Below are 8,974 nucleotides of genomic sequence, written 5' to 3'. Positions count from 1 at the left end.
AATGGGTGCAAATGCCGGGTAAGCGAGAACACTTGGCGGATAAAACTCCGTAGTATGCAACATGTAGACAAGGCGAAAGGAACAAGCCTGGCAGGTACGAATGCCTGGCTGGCGAGAAAAGGGAAGAGGTTGAAACAGCGAGCGGGTGAAAGCGGCCCGCGGCTTGCCAGGCCAGCTTGGCTGGGATGATACAGAATCTCCCGCATAGAGCGTGGGGATCGGCTTTTTCTTTCTTTTCTTTTTTTTTTTTTTTTTCGGCAGAGCGGACGATGCGAGAGCAAGGGTTGGAGAGGCACGGCATCGCTTTCTTTCTGGCTGAACCCCACGAACCGTTTGTTGTCGTCATGTTCCACAACAGGAACTCTGGCAAAACGAAACATGAACCCGATGACGGTTTTGCCCCGAAGCAGTTGCCAGGGCGGTTCGGATCGCCCTCCAGCCACAAGCAGAAAAAGGGCACAAGAGCCAGTGCGTGCATACTAACTACACCGTACGTACCCCCGCGGATCTGGCATGACATGGATGCAAATCCCCAAAGCTCTCTCCGGCCTCTGACGTGGCGTGATTTCGGTCAACGTTCGCTTCTCATGATGACAGTACCTCAAAGCGTCGAGCAGCTCAGCCGCCCGGCCGGATGCGGACTTATCACTCCCGGCTGGCGTCGGCCGTCACCATCGCCCACCAACGTTTGGCCTGTTGTGTTTGGCACGTTTCGGCAGGCCGAGGCTCGCCAGATCCCTGCCGCAGAGCGCCCACCACATCCCTGGCAGCGTCACATCCAGCCTCGCGATCTTGCCGATGCAGCAGTCGATGCGGCGGGCACGTTGCATCCTCTTGGCATGATGGCCGCCCTCACCGCTTCTTCTTTGCCTCCATGCGGGTGATTTCCGTTTGGGATAGCTGCAATACAGACATCCAATGACCGGCATCTGCGCTGGAGAACTTTCAGGAAAAGCCCTTTTTCGCAAGATAACCGCACAGGAAAAAGACGGTGGCCTGCCAGTAGGATGGTTCGTCCGATTGGTGAAGACGGTGTCCGACCTGTTCAGCACGCCAGCTTGATCGCGGCGTGAGCTGTTGGCGATTACCCAAGAGGGTCGATTGTGCTGTGTAAATGGACGTTGTCGTTACCACAGAAGGAGGGGTACCGGGGCCCCTGCCCTCTGCAGGTGTCTTCGGGGAGAAGATAATTAACACCCCTACATAACTATAGTTAGCTCGATCCACCCCATAAGATGGACATGGGTACCTTGTCTGGATCCCTTTCTTGGCTTATAGTAGCCTCTGGCGTTGAGGATGCGGACACCTGATCCCTGACGACGCTGCCGACGGTTCCCATTAAGCTCCCTGATCCCGCGACGGATGTACCATGATCGGTTTGGGATTGGTAGGTACACTAAGTAAGGTAGGTTTACGCTTGTCGGCGCTGGCGCGTGCTTCCCCCAGTCTCCGTATGTACCTAGATGACTCGCATATGCGCTCCGCCAAAATCTTGAAACCTGGATACGACTAGTCATACAAAAAACAACCTCGCGGGCATAGGGATGGCAGGGACCACTCTCCGAGGTTTCGAGAAGTCTTCCTCGAGAAAGGGCGGGGGTGGTTCGTGGCGGATAGGTATGCACCAGGAGGGGAGCATCATCTGCAACCACCCGAAGCTCGCCATCTGTGCATTCGAGCCCACCAACCGTGCAGAGCCCACTCGCAAGCATGCTACAATAGGCAATCGTCAGGGAGCACCAGGGTACTCGGCGGTGGGGCATGGAATGGGATATGCTCTTCTGCATCGTCACGCGGACGACCCTGGTTTGTGTTTTGCTGGACGGCTCACTCTGCAGCCTGGCTGCGGCGCGCAAAACAAACAAGGAGATAGAAAAGGAAATAGAAAAGGAAAACCCAAAAGGTGAAGAAAATAAGCATACGGAACTATGTAGTGTACGTGTAGCATACCACAGTATGTACATACCGGCGCAGCATGGGTGTACTGCGTACAGAAAGTGTCAAGGTCTGCTGCGCAAAGGACCAAGTCAGGTTTGGTGGCGGACGGCACGGTGCATGACAGGGAACGCTCGCGGGACAAGGGGGCCCTTCCATGGCTGTGCCGGCAGGGTAGCCCCGCGGTGACACCAGCTCCACGCAGTACAGAGTATGTACGTATTGTACGTACTACTACGTACACAGTATAGTACGTCTCTACCTTAAATTGACGGCGTCCCGGGGACAGTCAGGCACCTGACATCTCCCCGATCCCCAAGTTCGTGCACACAACAAACGAAAGTAACGAGCCTTGCCGCAAAGGTCCAACAGTAGCAAAACCAGAGGCCAACTCGGGATTACGAGGTCAACAGTTGGAAAAAGAAAAGTGCTGGTATTTAAGAAGCCACGGTGGGCCATCTCGGCGAGACATGCATGGTATGTATGCCACCCACGCCCTCCATCACGGGACCCCGCGAAAAACGAAAATTGGAGTAAGAATACCAAAGGATACCACAAAATGAATACAAACGAAAGAGAAGAACAAGAAGAAGAAAAAGAACGTATTCAATAGGAAACGGCGCAAAGCTAAGAATTTGTTCATAGTCGTTACCGTCGTCGTCATGCCGTAATCGTTAAGCATCTTTGTTACTGCAGCGAAACGCTGCTTCGAAGTTGTGAACGTGCTCCCGTGCGCGCTCTCTGTACGAGGCTTCGCGGTTCTCGATATTGCCCTCCACCGGCAGATTGATAGCCGCCGGGTAGATGAAGGGGTCCACGATGACGGTCCTCGCCAGGTCTAGGAGCAGCGTCTCGGACGCTCCCGAGGGTTGATAGTCGGTCGGGTCGCTGCTATCGGAGCGAGTGGAGTCACCGCCATGGCTCCCGGCGACAGAAGTGTATGAGCTATTCCGGGTTTCCTGGCCCGTAGAATAACCGTCATCGGTGCCGAAGGCCGAAGCGGATGAACCGCTAGGGGTGTTTTGCCCTGCAGAAGAGCTGCTGTCGGGCTCGGCGATAACATTGTGGGAGCTGGGAGCGGGTTCCAGCCAACGGTCAATATCGGGCTCGTCTCGCGTGGGGAGGGAGAACGAGGCTGCAGGGAGAACGGATCACGGAGAACCCACCTCGACATTCCGACTGGTGCGTAGGCAAGTCTCACCGAAGGAGCGGACGAGAAAGAAAAGTTGGGTGGATGAAACGTCCAGCCAGGAGGCTTCAGTGAGCATCTGGCTGAGAGATGGCAGGCTGAATGGCAACGGCTGCTCCGGGAAGCTGGGAAAAACGAAAAGAAACGTCAAAGGTGCAGGCTGAGTGTGGAAAGCGTGGAAATCAACGAAGAGACGGGTCAAGGTTCTGCAATCGAGGACAAGAAATACCTAGAGGTGAAGGCTGGTATCGGAGAGAGCGTCGACGACAGTTGCGCCAGGGGAAACCAAGCATGGTAATGCACCTGTGAGTGAGTGATAGGGCCTTTATAAGTCGAAATATTGTAACTTTAAGCCTCAACATCAGGTAGTCTGCACCGGTAGGCCGGTCTGTCTGTTTGCTTTGGAATGGTTGTTACAAGTATAGGAGCCGCACCAAGGCGAGGGAGAAGGAGGGGGGTCTGTGATCAGCGCTCATCTCCCAACGACAAGACGGGAGTGGTGGACGTTTCAACACCCAACGTTAGGACAAGGCGGTGAGGATATCGGCTTGACCGCCACAGAGCGTTGCAAATCAAAAAGCTGAGGGTTGGGCCGTGGCCTAAACCTCGGGAGGGCTCGACTGGTTTGTGTTCCCTCCATCATACACCGTAGCCGTTGAGGAAGGTCTCTCGGCTTGCCCAGCGTGGAAAGCCCGCTTGCTGCCTTGTCCGGACAAGGTTGCATAAAACACTGCGTGCGTATGCAAAAAGAGGCGAGGTGACGAAATGAGATGCAAAACGTGGCTTGCTTTCCTGGGGAGCCAGCGGTAAGCACGGGTGTGTGCGTGGTTGCGGCGCCTGAGCAAATCACAGGCCTATGCGGCCGCAGCCGGTCTGTCCATGGGCACAACGTGGAGCTTCAAGAACACATCGAGGTCCGGACGTTGGGTTGCTAGGGACAAGCCGTCCAAAGCTTACGCGCGGCTACTTCGGTAACTACCGAAAAGAATGAGGCTCGAATGCTGCCGCGGATGCTTCCGCCCGATAGCCTCCTGGTAAAGTAGATAGAACGCAAGGGCACTGGGGGAGTAAGACGGAGGATGGCTTGGAAACACCACATGTATAGAGTAAGGTACCTAAATGAGCGAATCTCCCGGGCCATTGAGCTTAGGCGAATTCCGGGACTCACTAAGGAACCCAGTTGACCATAAAGGGAAACCCCCCCCCCAAAAAAAAAGAAACCCAAAGGCCAACAGCGTTTCAAGGCTGTTTTGCTTCTTCTTTTCTCTGTTCCTACCCATAGGCCTCGCGGATGTGGTCTTGGGTCATTGGTGAGAACTATATGAGAGCATAAGCGTCCCGGGTGCTTCTCCATGTCTGTTGCGTCTTCGACCTCAGTAGTGGCATCTTCGGCAGCATTTGGCATTCGGCATCATCCAGGTTACAAAAAGCTGACAAGGCCGGATTCGGCTCGAGCTGCCTCTGAATGGACGAGCTATTTTCAGCCTCGAACCCCACTCGCTCGAGGCTACCGCCAATCCTTGTCTGAAGATCTGCAGAGGCGGTTGGCATGGGGGACATGGTTTGCGATACACACAGTACGAATGCCCCCACCCAGTGTGAATTATACTACTAGTTTCCCATGTCTGTCGCCCCCTCCACCGTTCCCCGAAGATGAAGCGACCTGCAGAGATACAGTCCTTCGCACCCCCCACCCTCCCCCCACCCTCCCCCCCCCCCCCAAAAAAAAAAAAAGAAAAGAAAAAAACTTGTTCGAGATGAATGAGGCATGGCCGTTGACAAAATTCCAGGCCCTGCGAAGGCCAATCGACACAGACCTTGGCGCAGTTCACCGCAACAACCAAGGTATCTTTGTGTACACAGGTCGTGTGGCCCGAAGCCAGAGCTCCTATGGATGCTGACCCTGGTCATGCCGATCTGCCGTCGCTCGCTCACGAACCACACCGAACCCCCTGCAAGATGCTTCATCAACCCCATGTCAACCATGGGGAGTGTTCCGCAGCCCTTGCCGTTCTTGGATTGACGTCGCTCGCAGATCCTTGCCGTCGACGTGTTTAAGGAGATTCCCGGCTGCACGATCCGGAACCGACATGTCTCATGTCAAAGCACGCAGCCGGCCGTGAGCAAATGCTGTTCGGTGTGGCCGCTGCAAGCCTTTGCGACACGATAGCTTGTGGAAGTTTCCGGAACCGAGCCTGATCCCGACGGCTTGACGTGGTCGTTATGAGTCAACACAGCACAGTTTTGCAGCGCATACAGTGTGGGAATCAAGCGTCTTCCTTGGCGGCTCAAAGGTCGGCGGAGAGGGGGGGGGGGGGGGGGGGGAGGGGCGGGCCGACGAGTGCTCTCCTTCGTTCCCGGTCCTTTTTTTTTTTCTGTACAGCCGACGACGGTTGTTCACGTGACCACCCTCGGCCCCTGCCCCCTGGCATGCAGCAACCCACCCTTTGGCGATCGTATCGGGCGGCCCTGGCTCTGGCTCTCGTTCCTCTATGGTGCTAATCCCCGCGACAAAAAGCGCAAGCATCCAGGATCTCGCCTTCTCGTCTGGCCATGCTGGCGATGAGCGTAGCCCCTGCGGGTCGGTGCTGTCACAGGTCTTTGCGAGTCCGATGGACGAGAGCCGGCGTCCAAGTCCCGGCCGCCGAGTGCCTCGCAAGATTCACCACACCCCGTCCGTCCTGAACTGTCGCCGGTTCGCATCCCCGGGCACCCAAGCCTCAGTGCTTGGCCTGTTACCAGTCCTCATCACAAAAGGTGGCGGCGTTCGGTTTGTGGCTATTGCACGTTCCCCATGTGGTCTACTGTAGATGGTGAGCGTCACTCCGGGTCTGGGCTCTGAAAATCTGTCTCTCACAACGTCATCATCGAGTGCCGTCATTGTTGGTAGCGAATCTTTTGATCGCCTTATCTACCAGAACGCCCATCCCTCGGGACGCCCTACCTACCCGAAGCAAGACCCGGGCCCTTTCATTCATGCTTTTCGGCCTACCTCTTCAGGACCAACTTGGTGCAAGTTTCTATAACGGAGGTCCCCACCCCGAGAGGCGTCCCGTCCCGGTCGTCGAAAGCAGCGGGGCCGTGCGGCTCTGCGCCAAGCCGGGGGAGCGGCCCCACAAGCACACCGTGCCCGGGAGGCCGGGAAGCGTGGGCTCATCACGGGGGACGGGGAGACGACCTGACTGTCGCTTGAAAATCGGGTATCCGATGGCAAAAGTCATATCGGAACACCATGGAATGCTGCCAAAAAAGAAGAGACGTACGGGTGCCCTTGTCCCTGATTCGCTGATTCGCCCCGGAGATGCGGTCCGGGGTCAGGATCCGCTCTGCACCATCGGACACCAGGGCCCTGGCCGGGCGTGGCACGGAGAGATCCGGACTGGGGGACCGCAAGCATCAAGGTACCTGGCGTAAAGCATCGATGGGTTGGAGGGGTTGACGCAGGTTCAAGATCGAGAGCGTTCTTGGGACGATCAGGCCCCCTGGCATCACCCCAGGGACCCAGGCCTTAGGGTAGGCTCGGGTAGATAACACTATCCAGGGAGTCTTGCCACAGAGGCGCAGCAACGGAAAAGCCAATTGGAGCAGGGCCCATCGAAATGCCTGGGTCACGGTGTCAACGGTTAGAGGTGGAAACGTGCTGTTATTGCGTGCAGGAGCTATTACGGGGCTTCGCGAGCAAATGACGAAGCACGCATAACAACCCAAAAATACCAAACAACACAGCACCACCCCCTTCAAACGAAACCCCCAACCAAACCTCCCAAAAAAAAAAAAAAGAAAATAGGAACCGGGACAGCCATGTTTGTCTTCGCATACAGCGCCCCTCCCTCTAGGTCCCGGGAAAGAACTATATGTGGTGTATAGGCCGCCTAATTCAAGAAGCGAAGATCCATGAAAAACCACCCCTCCCCCCAAAAAAGAAAAAAGGAGCTAGGCTGCCCATGCTTGTCTCCGCATACAACCTCCCTCCCTCTAGTAGTAGGTCCTGGGAAAGGATGTGTTTATGTGGGCGGGCCAGTCCAAAAAGCAAAGATCCATGAAGCAAAACACCCGTCGTGCAAGCGTCCGAAGTGGAATGATGTGAGGAATGTTGTGCTCGCGAGCCAGGGCCGAGAATTACATGGCCGAGGTCGAAGCGATACCGTCAAGCCGTTTATGTAGGGTGGTTAAGAGTCTTTGTAATGGTGTGATCGTCAGGCGTTGTTGCCACTGCCGTACTCAGCGTTGAAGTTGTCGATGAATCTCTGTGCGCGGCGCGAGCGGTATGCGACAGCATGATCATGATTTTCGCGGTTGACGTTCTCAGACAGGTCGATAGTCTGCGGGTAGTCGGTAGGGGACCCGGTAGCGGGCCCGTCCAGGCCTATAAGCAGCGGATTGAGCATCTCCGGCGGTTGATGGCCGGCCGGATCGGGCATCTCCAGCGGTTGATGGCCGGCCGGATCGCTGTTAGCGGAGCTAGCGGAGCTAGTGGAGCTAGCAGAGCTAACGGAAACGTCATCATCGGTGCCGGCGTCCACAAGGTAGGAACTCCAAAAGCTTTCCTGGCCTGTGGAAGAGCCGTCGTCGGTACCGACGGGAGAAATATAGGAACCGCTAGGCGGGTTTTGGCCCGTAAACAAACGGTTGTTGGTATCGGCGGCCGAACCATCCGAGCTGCTAGGCGTTTGCTGCCCAGCGGAATAGTCGTCGGTGTCGGAGATATAACCGTCGGAGCTAGGAGCCGGCAATTCATCAGCATCGGACTAGCCTCGCGTGGGTGGGCAAGAGGCTGCAGGGAGGACAGATGATTCAACCTTGACATTTCGACTCGTTGGCAGGCAATTCTGCTTCAAGAATCTAAAAGAAAGACGAATATTGGGCACAGTTCAATGAGCGAAGCTGGATGGCGATAGGCGATCCAGGTGGGAGGTTTGGCGAGAGCAATGAGTGTGAGTTCGTGCTTAACAAATCGAACAAAAAGAGAGGACGTGCCTGGGCACCGAGGGAAAACGAACGTGAATTTCGGATGGAAAAAAAAAAGAAGAAAGAAGGGAGAAAACGACAAAGGTGCCAGCGATAGGGGGGGCGGTGTTTTAAGATGTCTGGGGATTCTCCTCTCGCGGAAGTCGGATCTCTCACCTCCCACAAAACCAGAGCCGGGGGCATGGGTTGCCAGCACACCCTGGCTCCCAGGACGGGAGCAGAGCCGAGAGGCTTCTCGGATGGAGGAGGAATGGTGGGAAGAAGGGGGGGGGGGGAAGGCTGCGTGTGTGGGCGAGGGACAAGGGCTGGGACGCTACATGAAGGAGCCCGGAAGCCATGCGGTCTCGAATGCGGCCCGCTTTCCTGGCCAGGCCAGTGGAAAGCACTTGCGCGTTCGCCGCGGCAACGTGATGAGCAAATTAGAGGCCCATACAACGGCGACGAGCCGTTTCGTTGGCGCGACGTGGAGCTCCAAGGACGGACCAGAGATCTAGATAATGTTGGGCTGCGCATGGTCGTACATGACGTGCGCGTGACTACATCGACATCTGCCGACAATCCTCCTGCCCGATGGCTCATGGTGCTCCGGGCAGGGAAGAGAGAGCACGGGAGAAAGCCCCAAGGTTCATGTTGGAGGAGCAAAACCGTCGCCAGCTCAAACACCGTGAGCCGACACCGGTGACGGGACGCAGGACGTACCAGCCCAAGAGAGCTCCCACACATCTGCGGGAACTTTGTAGGTTAACTGGCATGCTGCTTCACCCAAGGTGTGGCCGCGAAACGTGGCCGCCCCCTCCCCGCCTCCAGTTCGCACAACAAGGCTGCACGTCTCCCTCCCCCCCTCCGCTGGTTCATTGCGCCTCTGTGGCTAGATGCCGGAAC

The 8,974-nt window shown here is 56.4% G+C and overlaps 1 protein-coding gene across 1 annotated transcript; it reads right to left on the bottom strand.

The window, feature by feature from the left end:
- Positions 1-7,320: 7,320 nt before the first annotated feature.
- Positions 7,321-7,931, bottom strand: VTJ83DRAFT_6865 (uncharacterized protein; the record flags this gene model as incomplete). The annotated part of the gene is made up of 2 exons (XM_071013623.1): positions 7,321-7,843; positions 7,924-7,931. The coding sequence occupies 2 exons, from the start codon at positions 7,929-7,931 to the stop codon at positions 7,321-7,323; spliced, it is 531 nt and encodes a 176-aa protein (XP_070864492.1).
- Positions 7,932-8,974: the final 1,043 nt, after the last annotated feature.

Source organism: Remersonia thermophila, chromosome 6, assembly GCF_042764415.1.
Source record: "Remersonia thermophila strain ATCC 22073 chromosome 6, whole genome shotgun sequence".
In the NCBI taxonomy this organism is placed as follows: domain Eukaryota; kingdom Fungi; phylum Ascomycota; class Sordariomycetes; order Sordariales; family Chaetomiaceae; genus Remersonia; species Remersonia thermophila.
Note: the sequence above shows the minus strand (reverse complement) of the source record. Positions and strands in the feature narration are given on the sequence as shown.